Source organism: Mobula birostris, chromosome 13 (genome assembly GCF_030028105.1).
Source record: "Mobula birostris isolate sMobBir1 chromosome 13, sMobBir1.hap1, whole genome shotgun sequence".
Classification (NCBI taxonomy): domain Eukaryota; kingdom Metazoa; phylum Chordata; class Chondrichthyes; order Myliobatiformes; family Myliobatidae; genus Mobula; species Mobula birostris.
This window is the reverse complement of record NC_092382.1, coordinates 95,693,670-95,719,565: the sequence shown is the minus strand read 5'-3', so window position 1 is coordinate 95,719,565 and position 25,896 is coordinate 95,693,670. Positions and strand designations below refer to the sequence as shown.

Below are 25,896 nucleotides of genomic sequence, written 5' to 3'. Positions count from 1 at the left end.
TGCTGCCTGGTTTAGAGAGTATGGATTATGTTCCGAGATTAAGGGAGGTAGTGTGGCGCGTGACCAAGTGGTTAATGTGTTAGTCTCGTGATTTGAAGGTCACTAGTTCGAGCCTTGGCTGAGGCAGCGTGATGTGTCCTTGAGCGAGGAACTTAACCACACATTGCTCTGCGACGACACTGGTGCCAAGCTGTATGGGTCCTAGTGCCCTTCCCTCGGACAAAATCGGTGCCGTGGAGAGATGAGGCTTGCAGCATGGGCAACTGGTTCCTTGCAACCTTGCCCAGGTCTGCACCTTGGAAACTTTCCAAGGCGCAAATCCATGGTCTCATGAGACTAACGGATGCCGACATAATAAGGGAGCTAGGGCTTTACTCTCTGGAGAGAAGGAGAATGAGAGGAGACATGATAGAGGTGTACAAGATATAACGAGGAATAGATAGAGTGGATAGCCAGCGCCTCTTCCCCAGGGCACCACTGCTAAATACAAGAGGGCATGGTTTTAAGGTAAGGGGTGGGAAGTTCAAGGGGGATATTAGAGGAAGGTTTTTTACTCAGAGAGTGGTTGGTGCGTGGAATTCACTGCCTGAGTCAGTGGTGGAGACAGATACACTAGTGAAGTTTAAGAGACTACTAGACAGGTATATGGAGGAGTTTAAGTTGGGGGTTTATATGGGAGGCAGGGTTTGAGGGTCGGCACAACATTGTGGGACGAAGGGCCTATACTGTGCTGTGTATATATCTGTGTGTGCGTGTGTGTATGTGTGTGTGTGTGTGTGTTTGTGTGTGTAGTCTGTAATTTCTGTTGTAATTTATAGTATCTTTATATATTGCCCCCTCAAAGCAATAAATTTCACGGGAAATGCCTGTGACTATAAACCTGATCCTAATTCTGATCCTGAACACTGGGGCCTCACATCCTGGAATCCCGGATCACCCCAGATCTGTCTCTGTTTCTCTAGAGTGTTATCGAAATGTCAGCAATGTGCCTTAAACGGAGACTTGGCTTCAATTGTATGAGCATCAGCTGTAAAAGGCGTAGAGCAATCCCACGTGATACAGGCCCTCGGGCCCAACCAGTTCATGCCGACCACTGCGCTCAGCCAGCAAGTCCCTCCTGCTTTCGCCATTATCTCTCCAAGAACCCTTCCCCTCCATCTTAAAGGCATCTCATTATCAGCGTAGCATCGAACCGTGTTCGCAGCAGCACCAGGGGCCGACTGCATCAGGCCCACGACACGCTTGCTGAAACCCGACGACAAATCATGACCCGAGGACAATATCTTCCGCACAACCCATCCCACTTACCACAGCACCCCACAGTCGCCACACCCATCCCACTTCCACAACCACAAACTTTGCCAAGCACGTGTGGCCAGGCCGAAGCAGTCAGCGCACCACCTCAACCACACCAATCGGCCCCCGCCGATCAGACCTCGCCTCCCGCTCTCCACCAATCAAGCCACGGCCAGCCCTTACCAGCCAACCCCACCCTTATCTACCTGTACTTGAAGACAATTGGTTCATATCATGTTCTCAGGATTATTTAGTCCTCATACAATTTTATTTGCATAGTTTGTCTACACTCGTGCATTTGTTGTATGTCTCTCTTTGTGTGTACTTTACCAATGGGAAAGTCGTACAGGATCCTGAGATCCCACTCCATCAAGTTCGGGCACAGTTGCCCAATGAGCGCGAGTGGGGATGACCCTTCATCCATTGTCACTCTCCAGCTATCAGGCATTCTGAACCAGTGTGGATAACTCCACTCACCTCATGCCTGAACTGATTCCACAACCTACAGATTCACTTTCACACACTCTACAACTCTCATTCTCAGTATTGTTTAGGTATATATTTATTTATTATTACTTATTTCTCCCTGTATTTACACAGTTGGTCTTTGTTGCACATTGCTTGCTTGTCAGTCTTTGTGTGTAGTTTCTCATTAATTCCCTTGTATTCCAGCGGTGTTCCCACTCGGGAGGAAGGTCAGTCCCAGAAACCTCGCTCCCCGGGGCGCTGACGTTCATGGATCATAACTACTTTGGATATCCACTCTCAGTCCGGACCTGGTCCTCTGCAGTGACTGCAGCTGCTTCTGCCCCTCTGCACTGAACTGATTCTCCCAAAGCCTGAAACGGATCGGAGAATGAACGGGAACGCGGTAGATTTCACAAGGCCCTCCGTGCGCAGTGGATACAAGAACAGGGAGGGTCCGCGTTGTCGAGAAACCTCGCCCCGTCCACATTAGGGTTTCCCCAGTGCCTATTACAGATCCACTAACCAATCCCAGTCCAACATGTTGCTCCATCTGATGACGCAATGAGGCCACTGCTCAGGTTAAAGGAACCACACGTCATTTTCCGTCTGTATGTCTCCAACCAATCACCATGAATGACAATTTCTCCACCATCCGGAAATTCTTATCCTCTTGTACCTTCTGTCCGTTTCCATTCCTCATTCTGACTCCCCCCCTATTCTTTCTCTTCTCCTCACCTGCCTATCGCCTCCCTCTGGAACCGGTCCTCCTTCCCTTTTTCCCAGTCTAACCTCTTCCTCCATTGGATTCCTTCTTCGTCATCATTTTACCTCTTCCACCTATCGCCTCCAGCTTCTCACTTCATCCTTTTCACAGCACCCTCTGTAGGCAGCAGATACCAGAACAGGCAGTGTCCGCGTCGTCGAGAAACCTCACCCAATCGCTTTCCAGACTGTACACCTGGCTTCCTCAATCACTTTCCAGACTGTACACCTGACTTCACCAATCACTTTCCAGACTGTACACCTGGCTTCCCCAATCACTTTCCAGACTGTACACCTGGCTTCCTCAATCACTTTCCAGACTGTACACCTGGCTTCCCCAATCACTTTCCAGACTGTACACCTGACTTCACCAATCGCTTTCCAGACTGTACACCTGGCTTCCCCAATCACTTTCCAGACTGTACACCTGACTTCACCAATCACTTTCCAGACTGTACACCTGGCTTCCCCAATCACTTTCCAGACTGTACACCTGGCTTCCCCAATCACTTTCCAGACTGTACACCTGGCTTCCTCAATCACTTTCCAGACTGTACACCTGGCTTCCCCAATCACTTTCCAGACTGTACACCTGACTTCACCAATCACTTTCCAGACTGTACACCCGACTTCCCCAATCACTTTCCAGACTGTACACCCGGCTTCCCCAATCACTTTCCAGACTGTACACCCGGCTTCCCCAATCACTTTCCAGACTGTACACCTGACTTCACCAATCACTTTCCAGACTGTACACCTGGCTTCACCAATCACTTTCCGGACTGTACACCTGGCTTCACCAATCATTTTCCAGACTGTACACCTGACTTCCCAATCACTTTCCAGACTGTACACCTCACTTCACCAATCACTTTCCGAACTGTACACCTGGCTTCACCAATCACTTTCCAGACGGTACTCCTCCTGCTCGCCCAACCTTCGCATTCTGTCTTTGTCCCATTTCTTTCCCAGTTCTGATGAAGGGTCACCGCCTGAGATATCGACTGTTTGTTCGTCTCCATAGATGCTGCCTGACCTGCTGAGTTTCTTCAGCAGTTTGTGTGTTGCCCACCGATACCTCCCATCATTAGACTACAAGACCCAGGAAGACAATTATGTCATTCATCCCATCGAGTCTGTTCCGCCATTACATCATGGATGGTTTATCTTCCCTCTAACCCCCATTTCCCTGCTTTCTCCCCGTAACCTTTGATGTATTTACTGATCAAGAAACATTGCACCTCTGCTTCAATGAGGTGGCCTCCACATACATCTGTGACAGTGAATTCTACAGATTCACCACCCTACAGCTAAAGAAGTTGTTCTTCATCTCTGTTCCAAAGGGACATCCTTGTTTTCTTAGGCTCTGCCCTCTGGTCATGGACTCCCTACTACAGGAAACATCTTCACCACGTCCACACTACCTGGGCCTCTCAATATTCAATAGGTATCAATGTGATCCCCCTTCATTCTCCAAACCTCCAGCGACTACAGGACCAGAACTATCTCACTCTCACCCTTTACACCCTTACTAATCAAGAACATATCCAACTGTGCTCTAGGTATACCTGTGGCCTGGCCTGTGTCCTTGGGAAGGAAACCAAACCAGATCAGAGAACAAACAGGAAGACAAAAGGTTTCACAATGCCCTCTGTGAGCAGTAGATACCAGAACAGGGAGGGCCCGCGTTGTCGAAAAGACTCGCTCCATCCACAGTAGGATGGGTTGTATCCTTGGCAATGAACCGCAAATTGCGTGATGAGGGGACAGGGTGAGACTGAGTCTCTGGAGCTGGGGAGGTTGAGGGGTTCACCACACTGGAGGTTTACACATCATGATGGGAGTAGAGAAGATAAGGGCCACGATTTCTCAGCCAGGACTGGGAAGAAGGATTAAGTAAAGAGGGAAAATATTTGGGGAGCAAATTCTTTACGTAGTGGGTAAGTGCAATGATCTGTCATAGCTGTAGGGGCAGGTACAATTGCACTGTTCGAGAGACATTTGGACAACTGCGTGGACAGTGAAGGTTTGGGGGTGATGTTGAGCACATAAAGGCAAATGGGGCTGGCTCATGCTGGCACGGATGAGTTGGGCCGAAGGGCCTCTGCCTGTCTTTCCCCCCATCCCCACGTGACTCTATCCATCGCTATCACTGTTAACGGGGACACTGACTTGATCCGCTCCAGGTTCTCACGGGACTGTACCAGGAGGCAGAGCGCTGGCACAGACAGGTCTGTGAATGAGTTCGATCCCAGGTTCAGCTGCGTGACGGAGCGGTTGACGCCGAGGGCGGTGACCAGGTCGTCGGTGCAGGAATCCGTGAGCTCCGCCGCGTACAGACTGCGGGTCAGAGAGAGCAGGATTGGTGGGGAGTCGGGAAATGCTCGGAGCGGTGATCGCGGCGTGGGATCGGGCGGCCTTGCAAGCTCCTCTACCTTCCATCATGGTGTGGAGGCAGTCAGCCTCCAGCAGCCGGCTCTACAACTCATGGTCTCAGTGCCAGCTGTTTAGGTAGTTACGAATTGCATTTATGCATTTGCAGAATGCGGTTTCTTTTGCTGAATGGTTGTCTGTCTGACTTTGTTTCTGTGTAGTTTTTCATTGATTCTATTGTGTTTCCTTGCACCTACCCTGAATGCCCACAAGAAAATGAATCCGATGGTAGAATGTGTTCAGGAACAGAGACCACATCTTTCAGGATAGCAAGTGATTAGATAAGCATAGGCATGCTCCTTGCAGAAAGTTTTAAAGTCTATTACGGCCTCAGGCAAGAGTTAATGGGGAACAGCTTTTTTTTCTGGCAATTCTTTACGTATTTAGAGATCAAATGCACAGAGTACAGGAAAGGTATGTTCCTGTGAGAAGGAAGGACGGGGATGGAAAGATAAGAGAACCTTGTCTGTCCAGACTTATTTGAACTGGAGGCCTGTATTTAATGGTGTTCCACAGGGTTCTGTGCTGGGACCTTTGCTGTTTGTGTTGTACTGTATAGAATTGACCTGCATGAAAATGTGGATGGGTGTGATATACTGCGTCCGGTGCTCCCAGTGCAGCCTTCTATATATTGGCGAGACCCGACGCAGACTGGGAGATCGTTTTGCTGAACACCTACGCTCTGTCTGCCAGAGTAAGCAGGATCTCCCAGTGGCCACACATTTTAATTCCACGTCCCACACCCACTCTGATACGTCCATCCACGGTCTCCTCTACTGTAAAGATGAAGCCACACTCTGGTTGGAGGAACAACACTTTATATTCCGTCTGGGTCGCCTCCAACCTGATGGCATGAACACTCACTTCTCTAACTTCCGCTAATGCCCCTCCGCCCCTTCTTACCCCATTCCTTATCTATTTATTTATTTTTCCACCCATTCTTTTCTCTCTCCTTTTTCTCCCTCTGTCCCTCTCACTATACCTCCCTGCCTCTTTCTTTCTCCCTAGGCTCTTGGCTCCATCCCTCCCCCTCCTGCGTTCTCCTATCATTTCGGATCTCCTTCTCCCCCTCACTTTCAAATCCCTTACTATCTCTTCTTTCAGTTAGTCCTGACGAAGGGTCTCAGCCCCGAAATGTCGCCTGTACCTCTGCCTATAGATGCCGCCTGGCCTGCTGCGTTCCACCAGCACTTTTTTGTATGTTGATGGATGGATTAGTATGTTTGTGGATGATATCAAGATCGGTTGAGCTGTGGATGGCGTAGAAGACTGGAAAAGAATACAGCACGGTACAGCTCGGTTGCAGATTTGGGCAGAGAAATGGCAGATGGAGTTTTACCCAGAGAAATGTGAGTGGTCACACCTTGGGGTAGGGCAAATGCAACGGGGCAGCACACTGTTAAAGGCAAGATCCGAAATTGTGTTTCTGAGCAGAGAGATCTATCAGATCCAACTTCATTGCTTCTTGAAAGTGGCCACACACATCGATAAGGTGGTTAAGATCGCTGATGGATTGCTTGCTTTTATAAAGTGAGGCACTGCAATGTTATAACACTCTGTTTAGGCCACATGTGGAGTATCGCTTCCTGTTTTGGGCACCCCACTACAGAAAGGCTGCTAGGGCTTTGGAGAGGGTGCAGAAGGGGTTTAGCCGGATGTTGTCTGATTTAGAGGAGGCGTGCTATGATGAGAGGCTGGCTAAACTTGGGCGGAGGGGGAGGGGAGGGATACGAGGCGAGGGCGGAGGGTGACGGAGCGGGAGAAGGAGAAGGAGAAGAAGAACCTGCTGCCATCCTGTGTGGCTGATGGCCGCTTTTGCAAAGACGATCTCTCGGAGTCTGCAGCCTACCCTAGCTTCTGTAGACGGCAGCCGGCTTTCCTCAGAGCTGCCGAGAGCAGCTTCACTCCGGAATCTCTCAGCTTGTTCCTTCCGAGGTCCGACTCCACCAGTGAGTAGTTTGCCTTGACAGCAGAGGCGAGGTACCTGACGTATGGAGCCGTGAGGCCGACGGCTCGGAGTCTAGGGGAGGGGAGAGGGGGAGAAGAGACCGTTTATCGATCACAAAGACAAAGGAACAGGCAGTAAAATAATTTTCATTATCTAGTCTTAGAAAACAGAACAATGAAAAGTACGCACAATAAAGGCTCTTCCCCGCACGTGGCTGTGATGACCTTTTAATTTTAAAATGGATAGCCCAACATTGTTCTAATAATCATATGCTTTCTTAGATACTCGTAATATACAGACCTGAGATAGATATATATAAAAAGAGAGATTATAAATATATATATTTAGATATAGATGTAGATATAGATATATGTACAAATATATATGTGTGTATGCCTAAGACTTTTGCACAGTACCGTATTTGGGTTGAAATACGATAGTGTTTGGGAAACAGGAACAAGAGGACGTGGCCTTGCACTGGGTCAGTTTCATTCATTGTTATTTGGTAACTGGAAAGACAAGACATACCTGGTCCTGGGTTGGATTCAAAGTCAGTGTCACTTCATTCTCAAAATACATATACGTCACCCTGAAATTCACTCCGTTACAGGCATTGTAAGGAGATACAAGCGAACCACCGAGAAAGCTCAGACCAAGAAGGACAAGCAACTGATGTGCAAAAGAAGCCACATTGTGCAAATACAAAAACAACAAAAAAAACATAAATAAATAAACAAATAAAGAAACAAGCAAACAAATTAATTAACGAACACCTCTCGTCGTGGACTCTGCGGTTCATGTTCCGAGTGTTAATGGTTTACTGACACTGTTGCACAATTAGCCCTTGGTTGTTTCATGGCCTTTGTTGTGTAGATTTTTCTATTAAATTGGGTTGTATTGTGTTCTTTTGTTTTGTGGCTGCCTGTAAAGAGATAAACCTCAGGGTTGTATATTGTATCAGTACAGCGGAGCAAACTCTGTGGGCCAATGGACAATTGTGCTCCTGTGTCTATAGTCTTATGATCATCTGCCCTGCAGTGAGCCCATCTTGCCTGATCTAGTGGGGGTAAGTGACAGAACAAGGTGCGAAGCGGTTTCACTTACCGGAGCTTCTCCAATTTGCAATCCGGACTTTTGAGAGCCTTGGACAATTGCTTCACCCCCAAATCTCCCAGCTGATTGTAACTCAGGTCCAGCCCTGTCAGTGACGAGCGGAGAGCGGAGGCGAGATCCTAGACGCAGGAACCTGTGAAGCCGTTCTCTTCGAGCCTGGATATCGGAGATACGGGTGAAACTGGAGACTGGCACATGACACAGTCTTCATTACCGATGGAAATGATGTTTAATGTCAGGCACAAAGTGAGTGACCCAGATAACTAAAAAGGTAATACGCGGAGAAAAAAGTGAGGTCTGGAGGTAAACTAGCCAAGAATATAAAGGAGGATAGAAAAAGCTTATTTAGGTAAGTGAAAAGGAAAAACATAGTTAAGACAAAAATCGGGCCCTTGAAGACAGAAAAGGATGAACTTATTATGGGGAACAAGGAAATGGCAGATGAGTTGAACACGTACTTTGGATCTGTCACCACTAGGGAAGATACAAACAATGTCCCAGATATAACAATGGAAAAGAACCTAGGGTAGTGGATGAACTGAAGGAAATTTATATTCGGCAGGAAATGGTGTTGGATAGGCTGTTGGGTCTGAAGGCTGATAAGTTCCCAGGACCTGATGGTCTGTATCCCAGGGTACTTAAGGAGGTGGTTTTAGAAATCCTGGACGCATTGGTAATTATTTTCCAATGTTCTATAGTTTCAGGATCAGTTCCTGTGGATTGGAGGGTAGCTAATGTTGTCCCACTTTTCAAGAAAGTAGGAAGAGAGAAAACAGGGAATTATAGACCGGTTAGCCTGACGTCAGTGGTGGGAAAGATGCTGGAGTCAATTATAAAAGATGAAATTACGACACATTTGGATGGCAGGAACAGGATAGGTCCGAGTCAGCATGGATTTACGAAGGGGAAATCGTGCTTGACTAATCTTCTGGAATTTTTTGAGGATGTAACTATGAAAATGGACAAGGGAGAGCCAGTGGATGTAGTGTAAATGGACTTTCAGAAAGCCTTTGATAAAGTCCCACATAGGAGATTAGTGGGCAAAATTAGGACACATGTTATTGGGGGCAGAGTACTGACATGGACTGAAAATTGGCTGGCTGAGAGGAAACAAAGAGTAGCGATTAATGGGTCCCTTTCGGAATGGCAGGTGGTGACCAGTGGGGTACCACAGGGTTCAGTGCTGGGACCGCAGCTGTTTACAATATATATTAATGATTTAGATGAGGGAATTAAAAGTAATATCAGCAAATTTGCCGATGACACAAAGCTGGGTGGCGGTGTGAAATGTGAGGAGGATGTTATGAGAATGCAGGGTGACTTGGACGGGCTGGGTGACTGGGCGGATGCATGGCAGATGCAGTTTAATGTGGATAAAAGTGAGGTTATCCACTTCAGTGGTAAGAACAGGAAGGCAGATTATTATCTAAATGGAGTCAAGTTAGGAAAAGGGGAAGTACAACGAGATCTAGGTGTTCTTGTACATCAGTCACTGAAAGCAAGCATGCGGAAACAGCAGGCAGTGAAGAAAGCTAATGGCATGCTGGCCCTTCATAACAAGGGGAATTGAGTATAGGAGCGAAGAGGTCCTTCTGCAGCTGTACAGGACCCTGGTGAGACCCCACCTGGAGTATTGTGTGCAGTTTTGGTCTCCAAATTTGAGGAGGGACATTCTTGCTATTAAGGGAGTGCAGCGTAAGTTCACAAGGTTATTTCCCGGGGTGGCAAGACTGTCATATGTTGAAAGATTGGAGCGACTGGGCTTGTATACACTGGAATTTAGAAGGATGAGAGGGGATCTGGTTGAAACATATAAGATTATTAAGGGATTGGACACGCTGGAGGCAGGAAGCATGTCACCGCTGATGGGTGAGTCCAGAACCAGAGGCCACAGTTTAAGAATAAGGGGTAGGCCATGTAGAACGGAGTTGAGGAAAACATTTTCACCCAGAGAGTGCTGGATATGTGGAATGCTCTGCCCCAGAAGGCAGTGGAGGCCATGTCTCTGGATGTTTTCTAGAAAGACATGGATAGAGCTCTTAAATATAGTGGAATCAAAGGTTATGGGGATAAGGCAGGAACTGAATACTGATAGCGGATGATCAGCCATGATCACAGTGAATGGCGGTGCTGGCTCGAAGGGCCGAATGGCCTACACCTGCACCTATTGTCTATTGACTGTCAATGCAATCTGACCCTATCCCCATTCTCACTGCAGTCTCTGTAGTTTACAATCCCGCTTCTTCAGCGTCGCGGTCAGCAGTTTGACGCCCTCATCCCCCAGTTCTTTAATGCCGAGCTTCAACTCCACGAGTGAAGGGTTCGCACCGACAACGGAGGCAATATCCTCAGCGCAGGCAGCAGTGAGATCGTTACATATTAGCCTGGAGAACCCGTGAAGAAGAGCAGGGTAGAAAATGAAGTCAGTTGTGACACCACCACACCCCCCCACCCCCACCCCCCGAGCTTAGCGATAGCTCTACCCATTGGAATGGTAGAGGGTTCACTGTCTGCAAAGCTCGAAACTCAAAAGGAGACTTTCAGCCCTATCCAATGTAGACTGAGTGGCCACTTTACACGGGACCTCCCCAGCACACATTACAATTACTATATCTTGTCATTACTGAACATTAAACTAATTAAAAGGAAAAGACAGTCTTCTAAGTCAGAGAATCAATTTGTTCTTTAGGCGACGCACACACGTATCTCGTGACAGCCCAATGAGGTATGAAAATCCCGTCTTTATACAAAACAAAGCCATAATTGATGTGTTAAATGAACAAGGATGCTTACTCAATCAATATAAGAGATTACTCAAATTCTGTTGAAATATTAAATACACAAAAGCCACTAGGTGCCTGTTCACGGTCTTCTGCTGCTGTCGCCCACCCATCTCCAGGATCAATGTGTTGTGCATTCAGAGATGCTCTGTTTTACACCAGTGATGTCGCTCCTGGCGACTAGAGTTACTGTCAGGGTAGTATATGGTGACATATATGCACCTCGATTATAAAGTAACCTTGACCTTTGTCACCCCTATCTTTCTGTCATTCTCCCAGTCATTCCTAACGATCATCAGTGCCTTCTGACTCTTTCGCTGTTTTGTAAGTTGTTGACATTATCTGCATCACATGTTTTTCCAAATACCTTTGCCTGGGCGAAGTAATTCACACAGATGGTCTGAACGCTTCTGGGGACAGAGATCTCCAGCGCCTAAAAGTAATGTTCAGAGCGCTGATTTTCTGAGTACACAAATGTCCCAACTATTGATTGATCAAGTATACCTGTGACCAGGTCTGATGTGGGGAGTGATGAATCAGTCTGGTCTGGAAGCCTCTTTGAACTCAGCCACGATGGTGCAAATAAATTAGCCAGTGTTGTCTGGCTTGACCCAGGCCAACTAAAATAACCCCGTTGTCTTATGTTGATGAAAACACCGACCTATGAGACCTCACTGTTTACCTGTTCAGAACGAGAAGGTGAAGATGAAATGTTGTTTAGAAGTTTAACTTTGTCAGAACTTTGTGACAAACAACTTTGGAAAGGCCATGCCAGTCTGTTGGAAAGCGGAGGTTAAGAATAAGCCCTTCAGGCCCTGGAACATGAATAGCCATCACACCATATCCCCAGTCATGCAATTGCAATCCGGACCATGCTGCTACTAAAAATAACATGAATACCCACTGTCGAGAATCACAATCTTACAGAAAACGCCACTTACCTCAGTGTCTGTAATTTACACTCCGGGTCCCTCAGAGTCCCAGACAGAAAGTTCACTCCCGAATCTCCCAGTGTATTTTTACTGAGGTCCAGCTCTCTCAGTGATCGGTTTGTGCTGAGAGCCGAGGTGAGATCCTCAGCACCAGAATCTGTGAGTTCGACACAAGTCAGACTGGAAGAGAGGAGAGGGAGGCGAGAGAGAGCGGAGAGAAAGCGGGGAGAGAGGAAAGAGAGGACAGAGTTGAGAGAAGTGAGAGAGGAGAGGGAGAGGAGAGAGAAGGATAGAGAGGAGAAAGGGAGGAGATAGGGAGGAGAGAGGGGAGAGAGGAGAGATAGTGACAAAAATAGAGATAGTGAGGACACAGCAAGACAAATTGCAAGGTGAAGGTATTATCAAAGCATAAATATGTTATATTTATTTTTGATTGTGAAATATAGCGTGGAACAGGCCCTTGCGGCTGAACCACTACCCAGCAAACTAGTTAGCAGTAGTTTTTTTTTTCTCTCTGAACAATTTACAATGACTAATTAGCCTACTAACTGGTACGACCTTAGACTTCGGAAGGAAACGGGAGCACCAGGAGATAACCCACATGATCACGGAGGGAACATAAAAACTTCTCTTTTCTCTCTCTCTCTCTCTCTCTCCCTCCCCCGCCCCCCCCACACACACAAACTGTCACGTACCCCGTGACGGGTTAAAGAACCAGCAGAAATAGAAAACACTTTGGAGTCTGGTATTGCTATTCACTAACCTAACTACGCATTACAGTCATATAAATTCAGATATATGAAACAGGTTAGCAATGATTATATATATAGAAGTGTGCAAATATAACTTGCAAACTATTGAGTTTGGGGGAAACAAGGCTTAGAGACTTGAGATGGTAAAGTATGAAAGTTCAGTTCACCCACGGAATAGATGATGAGAGAGAGATATTTGTAATCCAGGGTAAATGTCGAGAGAAGGCAATTACATCGATATTCCACAGATTCCATGACAGCAATACAAAATAACCATGGTAGTAGGCTTTATTGCCGAAGTTTTTCCACTCTTCACACGAAATATCACCGACAGTGATCTTAAACGAATGTACTTTCAACACAAGTGTTACCACACCCGAATTCAGCTACGGGTCCTTCCAAAGTTGTGGCCACAGGATACTCAAACAGAATCCACATATGGATTATCAACAACAGAAGTCTATCACAAAGGGGACCCTCTTCAAGGGAACCAACCTCAGATACACAACGTGATAGCCACTTATCCAGTTCCATGACATACAGAATAACTTCAACAGTGATTTGCCACGGAGGTGCCTTTCTTCAGTGAACTACCACACCCAAACAAGGGTAACACACAAGTGGTATTCACAAAGGTACTCCCCTCACTAGAGAATACTCCTCTGGATTAACTACGTGACAGTCACACCTTCGTATTCAAATGGAACTCAAACTCACCCTGACGGGCTACTTAGAGAGGGAGTCCAAACAGTGACCTCATTGTCACTAGGTTTCTTCTGTTTCAAACCTTCCTCTACCCTCTTCTTTTCTTTTAAAGTCACTGAATTTGAGCACAAAAAGGAGACCATCTTCTGTGGTAAAGTTATCAACCCAGCCAAGCGTTTGGCACACTGATAACTTCCCACCGGTCACACCTTTACCACACTGTGAGAGCCACTGATCGATCCTCCAAAAGCCCACCTTTCTGTGGGGACAACAATGCTCATCCAGTGTCCAAAATCTTGTGCCTGTGTCTCTATCAGCTGACCTTCTATTTATCTCACCATGCTGAACACCAGCTGTCCATCAGGTGGCTCCTCCCTTCTCTCTCCATAAGAACACAGAAAATGGCAGTTTCCTTGCAGAAGTGTAAACATGCTGCAAAGAAACCATAACACCATCTCAAAACAGTCTCTCACCTCTCTCTCTCTCTCAATAATAAGGTGTTTGTGTTGCACAGCTCTCTCCCTCTTTTAAAGGTTTAGCCCATCGAAAATATGACCCCTGACGTACATAACAACACACACACACACACTCTTTCATACACATTACAGATACATATATGGACACATGAAGACTGAAAAACTAGGAGGGGCACTAGAGGACGATGAGAAGAAAAGGAAGAGCCGTGAAATGACCAGAAGTTAGAGAAGTTGATATTCATGCCATCGGGATGGAGACTACCAAAACACAATATGAGGTGTTGCTGCCCCAACCTGAGGGTGGCCACTTCGTGGCCCGGGACCTGCATGTCGGACTGGGAATGTGGAGTGAAAATAGCATGGTTCTCCACCGGGACATTCTGCCGGCTGTGGATGGGGTGCGTGGGCCCAAACAACGGGTGTCCCGATCTACACCAGTTCTGACCAGTATAGATGGGGCCACAATGGGTGCGCCGGATGCAGTAGATGACTGACTGGTGAAGTGCTGCTTCACCTGAAGTGACTGTGTGGGTTCCTGATTGGGGCTGAGGGGGTAGGTGAATGGGCAGGTATGGCACTTGTTCCATTTGAGGGATGTGCCCGGAGAGAGAAAAGTGAGAATGGACGAATGGACAAAGGAGACGAGGAGAGAGCAGCCCCTGCGGAAAACGGACACTGCAGTGGAGGAGCAAACGATGTGTTGGGGAACAAGCGATCGTAAAGACAAACTCTCTGAGCCTGGGACTTACCCCAGTTTCTGCAGTTTACTCTCCGGGTCCCTCAGAGCCGCAGACACCAGTTTCACTCCCGAATCTCCCAGGTCGTTACACCCAAGGTCCAGCTCCGTCACTGATCGGTTTGTTCTGAGAGCGGAGGCGAGATCCTCGGCACCAGAATCTGTGAGACCGACGTTCCACAGACTAGAAATGAGAGCGAGAGTGAGTAAGTGAGAGAGAGCGAGAGAGAGAGAGAGAGAGAGAGAGAGAGTGTGAGAGGGAGTGTGTGTGAGAGTGATAGTATGACTGAGAGTGAGAGAGTGAGAGTGTGACTGACAGTGAGGGTGAGAGAGAGAAACAGAGAGAAAGAGAGCGGGAGAGAGACGGAAAGAGAGAGAGAGTGAGTGTGAGAGAGAGTGAGAGTGTGAGAGTGACAGTGTGATTGAGAGTGAGAGTGAGAGTGAGAGAGAGAGGGGAGAGTCATAGTGTGAGGGAGAGTGAGAGTGTGATTGAGAGTGAGACGGCGAGTGAGAGTGAGGGAGAGAAAGAGAAAGAGACAAAGTCTGAGAGAGTAAGTGAGAGTGTGAGTGAGAGTGAGAGACGGAGAGGGAGAGGGAGAGAGAAAGACAGAGAGTGAAAGAGTGAATGTGAGAGGGAGAAAGAGTGAGAGAGAAAGAGAGAGGGAGAGAGAGGGGGAGTGAGAGATAGAGTGAATATGAAAGGCACACAGAGACGAGTCCCCGGTGCTAATCAGTAACTCAATTGCTGATCGTAGATGAACTCTCAGTTACAGTAACCGCCGTCTCTCACAATCTAGTACTTACTTCAGTCTCTGAATTTGACAGTGCGATTCCTTTAGAGCTTGGGTTGGCTGGCATTTCTCGCAGGTGAATTTTGTGGGGGTGCAATTTTCCGTCAATCCGAACATAAGGCAAGACTAAGTTTGCAGAGGCTGCCTTATTAAACTTTTAGGGGCGGAAGAACTACTAAAGATTAAGTGATTGTAGTTATAAAAAAATTAAAAGTAAACTACTATTTATACTCCTATTCCAGTTGTTCTCCCGTTGTACCGAATGGCGCCTAATGCCTAACCTGAGCTTGGATCTTCTTCGGACTTCCCAGATTTTCCTTCCCTGATAAGACGCTTTCTCCACCGGTAAACTGTACCACTAACCACTCTTCTTTCCGCCTGGTTAGGCCTGCAACAACTTCACCACTATCTAATTATCGGCTCCCTTTTTTTGTCAAAACACGCCATGCACCTCTGTTACCTCCACAGCCAGCGAACTGCTGAATGCAAAGCCGAAAATAACCGACCTCGCAAAACAAGGGATAGGACGGGGAAAAAAAGTTACTTTGCGGTGAGCAAACACAAGTTATGTAAGCAGCCGCACACCATACCAAACCTCCTTCTCACTCTATCACATTCTCACTCTCTCCCTGTCACATTCTCACTCTCTCCCAAGCAGTGCGCACAGTCGGGCCGGGGTCCGCTGCGCCGGCTCCAGCACAACCCGGAAGTGCGTCACATTCCAACAATTAGAAACTGGTATTTACTGAGAGTCCATCGTCTGCTCCGTCTCTTTGATCACCGAATCGGTGTGTAGCGAGGAAGGCGCCAGTCATGGGGTTGCCAAGGAATGAAGACGTGCCCACTATCCCTCTGGGGTTTTCATTGAGGTGGTCAGCTTTTCAGGAGACGAAGCACGGCAGCAGTTCCTCCGGGCGCACGGAGCCAGTGTCGCGCAATTTACCCACTAAAATGCAGCTCTTTGCAATGTGAACGGAAGGCAGAGCCCCAGAAGGAAACACACGTGGTCACGGGAGGTTGTTTTGGTAGGATGGGTTGGGAGTTGGGGGTACAGGGGGGAACGTAGACACTTCTGACAGGAAGCGGCGGGAACTGAACCGGCGTCGCGGCCTCTGCATTAGCGTTACGCTACCGGGTCTTGTGCTCGCTATCAGCACCACCCCCACCACGCCTGTCCTCCTTTCGGCAACTACGACCCCATCTTACAGGACACATGGAAGTGTCCGGGCTCAGCAAGGGCAGAAATAACAGAGGACCGACTGAGGGGAAGGACAAAAAAAAGGGGGGCGTCATATTCCAGACTGTCGAGCATGCGGGAACTTTCTGAAAACATTTCTCGTTTTGGCTGCTCACCTTGCGCGGAAGCTGCCGTTGCTTGTTCCAAAAGGCGAACAACTTTGTCTTACGGGTCCTCGGCGCACTCTGCGTAAAGGGCGAGATGATATTACGGCGATGAACCAGGAACCCAGCTCTCCTCAGCGCAATCATTGCGCACCTCGTTTGCGGATGGAGGCGTTGACTCCCCGGAGAACCACTTAGCTGCCTCTCAGTAATAGTCCGGCAGGGTTTGCAGGCTTGTACTTCCCAGTAGGCGGAGCTTCCTAGCGTCATGAATGGCAGCTGTGACGTCACTCAGGCGAGAGCCACACCTTTTTTGCTCCCTTTGAAAGGCTGAATTGATCAGCAGCTACCCGGACCCAACAGCACCCGGTGACCCTGTGATCTCCGTTTCAAAGGCCGGCGTCAGGCTGTTTCCTAAGAGGGTGCGCTCTCGCAAAGCGACAGGCCCGAATGTATATCTCGTCGGGCTCCGACAACCCTGCGCCAACCAACCGGCACTGTTGTTCAAGGGAATTTGCAATCTCTCCTAGTTAGAATCGGAAGTTCCTAGCTGTTTCCAAAAGGCAACAATTGCAGCACTGTCCAAAACAGGGTGAGCTGACTGAATGGCGATCGACGGTGATGAAGTGCTTTGAGAGGTTGGTTATGACTAGAATTAACTCCCGTCTCAGCAATGACTGGACCCACTGCATCTTGCCTAATTGCACAATAGGTCTACGGCGCAGGAAATCTCACTGGCTCTTCACGGGGCCTTCGAGCACCTGGACAATAACAGTTCCTATGTCAGGATGTTGCTTATCGCCTATAGCTCAGCGTTGAACACCATCATTCCCACAGTTCCGACCGGAAAACTCCACAACCTGGGCCTCTGTACCTCCCTCTGCAACTGGATCCTCGGCCTCTTCACCGGTAGACCACAATGTGTGCGGGCCGGAAGGAGCAGCACCTGCCTTCATCCCATAATCTTAATGCTCTCACTGATCAAGAATCGGTCATCCACCCCTTTAAATGTCGCCAATGACTTGTCCCCACAGCCGCCTTTGACAGAGGTGAGTGCTTACTACTGTGCATAAAATAACGAGGGTTTCTAGAGGAGAGGAGGAAAGTTCAAATGGAGATTTAGGCGGCAAACTTTGTTTGCACAGAAAGTGGTGGGTGCCTGGAAGGCCGGGCCAGGGACGGTGGCGAAAGCGGACCTGACAGCGAGCTTGAAGAGCCACAGTCAATAAATGGACCGTGTGCCGGCAAAAGGGTCCTAATTTTATTTGGCACCTACAAGAGCTGGCTGAGGGGCCGTACAACCATCGGTTCCCTGAACCAGCATGGATAACTTCATTCACCTCAGCTCTGCACTAAGTCCACACTCGATAACTCGCTTTCAAGGACCCTACAAGTCATGTTCTCAGGATTATTTAGTTTTTATACAATTTTATTTGCGCAGTTTGTCTAGATCCGTGCATTTGTTGAGTGTCTCTCTTTGTATGTACTTTACCAATGGGAAAGTTGTACAGGATCTTGAGATCTCAGCCCATCAAGTCAGGCACAGTTGCCCAATGAGCACGAGTGGAGATGACCCTTCATCCACTGTCACTCTCCAACTATCAGGCGTTCTGAACCAGCCTGGATAACTCCACTCACCTCCTCTCTGAATTGATTCTACAAGCTACAGATTCACTTCACATGCTCCACAACTCTCATTCTCAGTATTATTTAGATATTTTTTTTATCATTTATTTTTTTCCCCATATTTGCATAGTTGTTCTTTTTTTGGACATCACTTGCTTGTCAGTCTTTGTGTGTAGTTTCTCATTAATTCCCTTGTAGTCCAGCGGTGTTCCCACTCGGGAGGAAGGTCAGTCCCAGAAACCTCGCTCCCCGGGGCGTTGACGTTCATGGATCGTAACTCCTTTGGATATCCACTCTCAGTCCGGGCCTGGTCCCCTGCAGTGACTGCAGCTGCTTCTGCCCCTCTGCGCTGAACTGATTCTCCCAAAGCCTGAAACAGATCGGAAAATGAATGGGAATGCAGCTGATTTCACAACGCACTCTGTGAGCAGTAGATACCAGAACAGGGAGGGTCTGCGTTGTTGAAAAGCCTCGCTCCATACACATTAGGGAGGGTTGTATCCTTGGCAATGAACCGCAATTTGCACGATGAGAGGACGGGGTGAGACTGATTCTCTGGGGCGGGGGAGGCTGAGGCTGGATGCACCTTTCGCAGGTGTAGTTATCAGGGACAATTGCGCTGTCCCTGACTTGATCATAATGGCAGTAGAGAAGGTAAGGGCCACGATTTCTCACCTAGGGCTGGGAAGAAGGACGAAGGTAAGAGGGAAAGATTTGAGAAGCAATCTCTTTACGTAGTGGGTAAGTGGAATGAGCTGTCATAGCTGTAGAGGTGGGTACAGTTACACTGTTCAAGAGACATTTGGACAACTGCGTGGACAGTGAAGGGTTGGGAGTGATGTTGAGCACATAAAGGCAAATAGGGCTGGCTCATGCTGGCATGGATGAGATGGGCCGATGGGCCTCTGCCCGTCTTCCCCACCCCCACCCCCACGTGTCTCTATCCATCACTGTCACTGTTAACGGAGACACTCACTTGATCCGCTCCAGGTTCTCACGGGACTGTACCAGGAGGCAGAGCGCGGGCACAGACAGGTCCGTGAATGAGTTCGATCCCAGGTTCAGCTGCGTGATGGAGCGGTTGACGCCGAGGGTGGTGACCAGGTCGTCAGTGCAGGAATCCGTGAGCTCCGCCGCGTACAGACTGCGGGTCAGAGAGAGAGCAGGATTGGTGGGGAGTCGGGAAATGCTCGGAGCGGTGATCGCGGCGTGGGATCGGGCGGCCTTGCAAGCTCCTCTGCCTTCCATCATGGTGTGGAGGCAGTCAGCCTCCAGCAGCCGGCTCCACAACTCATGTCCTGAGTGTCAGCTGTTTAGGTAGTTACGAATTGTATTTCTGTATTCATTTGAGGGCATTTGCATAATGTGGTTTCTCTTGCTGACTGGTTATTTGTCTGACATTAATTGTGTGTAGTTTTTCATTGATTCTATTGAGGTTCCTTGTACCTACCTTGAATTCCCGCAAGAAAATGAATCCCATTATAGAATGTTGTGACATATATGTATTTTACATCTGAAGTTCATCAGACAGAGGATCAGAATTAAGCCAATTGCCTCCCCCCCCCCAACCCCTGAGTCTGCTCTTCTATTCCATCATTTCCCTCTCAGCCCCTATCTGGTGCCACGGGCTGGTGCGGGTAGGAATGGGGTGATAGCACGGATGAATGGTGCCACGGGCTATCTGGTGCCACGGGCTGGTGCGGGTAGGAATGGGGTGATAGCACGGATGAATGGTGCCACGGGCTATCTGGTGCCACGGGCTGGTGCGGGTAGGAATGGGGTGATAGCACGGATGAATGGGTGGCTGAGGAGATGGTGCAGGGGACAGGGTTTCATGTTCGTGGATCATTGGAACATTTTCTGGGGAAGGGTTGACCTGTACAAGAGGGACGGTTTGCACCTGAACTGGAGAACAAATATCCTGGCCGGGAGATTTGCCAATGTTTCTTGGGAGAGTTAGGATAGTAGGGGAAGGATCAGACAGGAAGGTGGATGTCAGGGAAAGTATTTCGAGGCAAAATCAAAATAACAGGTCTGATGGGTTAGATAATTTGAAGTGTGTGGATTGCAATACAAGGAGTATTCTAGGCAAGTGTGATGAACTCGGAGCAATGGATCAGTACCTGGATGTACAATGTTGTGGACGTTATTGAAACTTGGTTGAGAGAGAGGGGCAGGAATGGGTGATTGATGTGGCAAGATTTTTAAGGAGGAGGTAAAGAGGCTGGGGTTTGCACTACTATTTTGGGATAATATCCCAGCTGCACCTAGGGGTGACATAATGGGGGGTGGGGTGGTCAGACAATGAGTCCATTTGGGAGAACTCAGGAACAGGAAGGGTGCAATCACACTGGTGGGTTTCTACCAGAGACAACCCCCTCCATAACCACCAGGACATTGAGGAATGGATATGTAATCAGATTAAGCAACTGTCTAAAAATAGTAGGGCTGTTGTCATGGGGAATTTCAACTTCCCCATTATAAACTGGCACCTTCTTAGTGCAAGTTTATAATGCAAGTTTAGATGGTGTAAGTTTATAGTGCAAGTTTAGATGGTGCAGAACTTGTTAAGTGTATCCAGAAGGGTGACATAATTCAATATGTGGACCGTCGAGAGGAGGGACTCTACTGAACCCGGTGAGCAGCCATGAGAAGTCCTTGACAAGTAGGAACAAAGTGAATCCCAAGGCACTCTATATGTACATCTTGAGCAAGAGGATAACTAGGGAGCTGTTAGGACCACTCAGTGTTAAAGAGGTGAACATTTGCTTGGATGTGGAGAATGTGAGTGAGGTACTTAATGAGAACTTTGCTGCAGTATTTATCAAGGACAGGGAAGTCAGTGCTGAGTGTATGTCGGTCAGGGTGTTTAGAGGTCAAGGAGAAGGAGGTGTTGGGCCTCCTAATGAGTATTAAGGTCGACTTTATGGGATTTACACTGGATTATTGAAGGAGTCTAGACGCCAGGATATTCGTGTCATCTCCAGGCACAGCCGAGATCCCAGAGGTCTGGTGAGTGGCAAAAGTTTAAGATCGGAACAAGGGAAAATCCTGGAAACTACAGACCAGGGAGTCTCACATCAGTTGTAGGAAAGTTACTGGAAAAAAATTCTTAGGATAGGAAATATGAGTATTTGGAAATCCATGGCCTAATCAGGGAGTGCCAGGATGGCTTTGTGCTGGGCGGGTTGTGCCTAACCAACATGATTGAGCTTTTTGACAAGGTGTCGAGAGAGATTGATGAGGGTAGGGTAGTAGATGATGTCAACATGGATTTCAGCAAAGACGTTTGACAAAGTCCCTTATCCAGAAGATTTAAATGCATGGGGTCCACACAGAATCGGCTGCTTGGATTCAGAACTGTTAAGGGCAAGATCCTTGTTACTGAGCCGAGAGATCTTGGAAATGGCAAGACAGGTGGCCAAGGTGGTTAAGAAGGCTTCCAGAATGCTTGCTTCTATTAATTGAGGCACGGCAACGTCACAAAACTGTTCAGTCCACATCTGGAGTATTGAACACAGTTCTGGTCAGAATGGATACCGAGGCTTTGGAGAGGCTGCAGAAGGGGTTTAACGGGATGTTTTCTGGTTCAAAGGGCACGTGCTGTCATGAGGTGCAGTTAACTTGGTCAGAGGGGTAGAGAAAGGAAAAGGGGAGAGGGAGGAGAGAGTGAAGGGAGTGGGAGGGGGTGAAGGAGAGGGAGAGGGAGAAGGAGGAGAAGAACCTGCCGCCATCCTGTGTGGCTGATGGCTGCTTTTGCAAAGGCGATCTCTCGGAGTCTGCAGCCTACCCCTGATTCTGTAGACGGCAGCCGGCTGTCCTCAGAGCCGCCGAGAGCAGCTTCACTCCGGAATCTCTCAGCTCGTTCCTTCCGAGGTCCAACTCCACCACTGAGTGGTTTGCCTTGATGGCGGAGGCGAGGTATCTGACGTATGGAGCCGTGAGGCCGACGGCTCGGAGTCTGGGGGGTGGGGAGAAAAGACCGTTTATCAATCACAAAGACAATGGGACCGACAACAAAATAATTTTGATTATCGAGTCTTAGAAAACAGAACAGAGAACAGTACGCACAACACAGGCTCTTCCCCACATGTGGGGGTGATGACCTTTTAATTTTAAAATGGATAACCCAACATTTTTCTAATAATCATATGCCTTCTTAAATACTGGCAATGTACAGACCTGAGATATTTATATATATAAAGATAGATTATACATATATATATTTAGATATAGATGTAGATATAGATATATGTACAAATATATATGTGTGTATGCCTAAGACTTTTGCACAGTACCGTATTTGGGTTGAAATACGATAGTGTTTGGGAAACAGGAACAAGAGGACATGGCCTTGCACTGGGTCAGTTTCATTCATTGTTATTTGGTAACTGGAAAGGCAAGACATACTTGGTCCTGGGTTGGATTCAAAGTCAATGTCACTTCATTCTCAAAATACATATACGTCACCCTGAAATTCACTCCGTTACAGGCATTTAGGGAAAAGCAAAGAGATACAAGCGAATCACCGAGAAAGCTCAGACCAATATGGACAAGCAACCGATGTGCAAAATAAACCACATTGTGCAAATGCAAAAACTTAAATAACTAAACAAATAAAGAAACAAGCAAACAAATTAATTAATTAATTAATATTTCCTGGAGCGGACTTGGGGCCAGATCGAAGCGGCAGATCCCAGGCTCGGGAGCAAGGAACGAGTGGATTCATGCACCATTAAAATGGGTTCTATTGTGTTCTTCTGGTTTGTATCTGCTTGTAAAGAGATAAATCTCAGTGTTGTATACTGTATCAATACAGTGGAGCAAACTCTGTGGGCTAATGGACAATTGCGCTCCTGTGTCTTATGGTCTTATGATCATCTGCCCTGCCTGATCTCGTGGGGGGAAGTGACCGAACGAGGTGCGACGTGGTTGCACGGCGTTGCACTTACCGCAGCTTCTCCAGTTTGCAATCGGGACTTTTGAGAGCCTTGGACAATTGCTTCACCCCCAAATCTCCCAGCTGATTGTAACTCAGGTCCAGCCCTGTCAGTGACGAGCCTGCGCCGAGAACGGAGGCGAGATCCTCGACACAGGAACCTGTGAGGCCGTTCTCATCGAGCCTGGAGATTGGAGATACGGGTGAAACTGGAGACCGGCACACGACGCAGTCTTCATTACCGGTGGAAATGATGTTTAATGTCAGGCACCCAGTGACTGTCAATGCAATCTGACCCGAACCCCATACTCACTGCAGTCTCTGCAGTTTACAATCCTGCTTCTTCAGCGCCGCGGTCAGCAATTTGACGCCCTCATCCCCCAGTTCGTTAATGCCGAGCTTCAACTCCAGGAGCGAGGGGTTTGCACCGACAACGGAGGCAAGATCCTCACTGCAGGCAGCAGTGAGGTTGTTACATATTAGCCTGGAGAACCCATGAAGAAGAGCAGGGCAGAAAATAAAGTCAGTTGTGACACTCCCCCTAACCCCGCCCCCAGAGCTTAGCGATAGCTCTACCCATTGGAATGGTAGAGGGTTCACTGTCAGCAAAGTTCGAAACTCAAAAGGAGATTTTCAGCCCTATCCAATGTAGACTGAGTGGCCACTTTACTCGGGATCTCCCCAGCACCCATTAAAATTACGAAATCTGATCATTCCTAAACTTTAAACTAATTAAAAGGAAAAGACAGTGTCTGAAATCGGAGAACCGGTTTGTTCTTTAGGTGATGCACACACATATCCTGTGTCAGCTCAATGAGGTATGCAAATCGCGTCTTTATACAAAACAAAACCATAATTAATGAGTTAAATGAACAAGGATGCTTACTCAATCAATATAAATAAGTGATTACTCAAAGTCTGTTGAAATAGTAAACACACAACAGCCACCAGGTGCCTTTTCATGGTCTTCTGCCGCTGTCGCCCACCCATCTCCAGGTTCAACGTGTTGTGCATTCAGAGATGCTCTGTGTCAAACCAGTGATGTCGCTCCTGGTGGCTCGAGTTACTGTCAGGGTAGTATATGGTGACATATATGTAGCTCGATTATAAACTAACCTTGACCTTTGAAACCCCTATCTTTCTGTCATTCTCCCAGTCGTTCCTAACGATCATCAGTGCCTTCTGACACTTATACTGTTTTGCAAGTTGTTGACATTATCTGCATCACATGTTTTTCCAAATACCTTCGCCTGGGCGAAGTGATTCACGCAGATGGTCTGAACGCTTCTGGGGACAGAGATCTCCAGCACCCAAAAGTAATGTTCAGAGCCCTGACTTTCTGAGTACACAAATGTCCCAACTATTGATTGATCAAATATACCTGTGACCAGGTCTGATGTGGGGAGTGACAAATCAGTCTGGTCCGGAAGCCTCTTTGAACTCAGTCACGATGGTGCAAATAAATTAGCCAGTGTTGTCTGGCTTGACCTAGGCCAATTAAAATAACCCTGTTGTCTTACGTTGATGAAACATGGGCTTGCAAGACTTTGCTGTTTACTTGCTTATGACAAGAAGCTGAGGAATGAATATTAGAAGTTTAACTTTGTCGCAAAGAACTCTGAATACTTGGAAAGGTCATTCTACTCTGTTAGAAAGCTGAGGTTGGCAATAACCATTTCACACGCTGGAAAGTGATGTCTGTCTCGCCATGACTCCAATCAGGTGGTTGCAATCAGCACCATGCTGGTATTAAACTAATGTGAACACCTAGAGACTAGAATAACAGTCCAGAACTTACCCCAGACTCTGTAATTTACACTCCGGGTCCCTCAGAGCCTCAGACAGAAATTTCACTCCCGAATCTCCCAGTGTATTTTTACTGAGGTCCAGCTCTCTCAGTGATCGGTTTGTGCTGAGAGCGAAGGCCAGATCCTCAGCACCGGAATCTGTGAGTTCAACACGCGTCAGACTGGAAGTGAACAAGAGAGAGAGAGAGGGCAGAGGGAGGAGAGAGAGAGCAAGAAGAGAGAGGGAGCATAGAGAGAAAAGGGAGCAGAGATAGAGGGAGAAAAGAGAGAGGAGAGAAAGAGGGAGAATAGAGAGAAGGGAGAAGAGAGAGAGAGGAAGCAGAGAGAGGGAGAAGAGAGAGAGGCAGAAGATAGAGGGAGAAGAGAGAGAGGGGGAGGAGAGAGGAAGCGAGAAGAGAGATAGAGAAGAGAGAGAGGGAGAGAGATAGAGGGGGAAGAGAGAGAGAGAGAGAGAGAGAATGACTATTACACAGTACTGTACTTGTCGATCTGCAGCGGAGCGTGAGTTTGCAATTCTGACAGAGCAAAGGATGTTGGGAACATTGAGGGTGGAGTTGGGTCTTGGTTCGGTGGAAGATGAAGAGAGAAGACACTGGAGAGAACCGGTTGTAGGATTCGACCCGGAGGGAGACCGTGATTCAATGGAGCAAGCTGCAGAGCTCAACAGAGGATTGGTGAATATGTATGACTTTTGGAAGGGTTGAGCTCCAACTTGTGCACATTTGACTGTTTAATTACAATGGGCCCTTTCTGTTTGTTTCTTTCCTTTCTTCACTAACCATTTAGTTAAGTTAATATGCATAAATATAATTCCTTTAATTGTATGCAGTGTGCTGTCTGCTGTTTCTTGGCAGTGACGCAGCAAATCACCCAGAATCCACACAAACCGGGGTTTGGGGTGGGAGAGCCATCCCAATCCCACGGGGGTTTGGTGGGACTGGAGTATGTGTCCCCCTAGAAATATGCAGCCCAAGGAAACTGAGGTTTCAA

The 25,896-nt window shown here is 47.8% G+C and overlaps 1 protein-coding gene across 1 annotated transcript in view; it reads right to left on the bottom strand.

Annotated features, from left to right (window-relative positions):
* Positions 1-1,884: 1,884 nt before the first annotated feature.
* Positions 1,885-25,896, bottom strand: part of LOC140208065 (uncharacterized) — a 68,137-nt gene continuing 44,125 nt past the window's right edge. Inside the window, exons 22-37 of the mRNA XM_072276590.1 lie at positions 24,897-25,067; positions 23,412-23,582; positions 23,112-23,282; positions 21,950-22,120; positions 19,136-19,303; positions 18,427-18,529; positions 16,884-17,011; positions 16,546-16,614; positions 14,415-14,585; positions 13,960-14,052; positions 11,742-11,912; positions 10,234-10,404; positions 8,479-8,494; positions 8,012-8,139; positions 6,809-6,979; positions 1,885-2,135 (exon numbers count right to left, since the gene is read on the bottom strand). Of these exons, the coding sequence (XP_072132691.1) occupies positions 2,030-2,135; positions 6,809-6,979; positions 8,012-8,139; positions 8,479-8,494; positions 10,234-10,404; positions 11,742-11,912; positions 13,960-14,052; positions 14,415-14,585; positions 16,546-16,614; positions 16,884-17,011; positions 18,427-18,529; positions 19,136-19,303; positions 21,950-22,120; positions 23,112-23,282; positions 23,412-23,582; positions 24,897-25,067 (2,179 nt within the window). The 3' untranslated portion in view covers positions 1,885-2,029. The remainder of the gene's footprint in view (positions 2,136-6,808; positions 6,980-8,011; positions 8,140-8,478; positions 8,495-10,233; positions 10,405-11,741; positions 11,913-13,959; positions 14,053-14,414; positions 14,586-16,545; positions 16,615-16,883; positions 17,012-18,426; positions 18,530-19,135; positions 19,304-21,949; positions 22,121-23,111; positions 23,283-23,411; positions 23,583-24,896; positions 25,068-25,896) is intronic.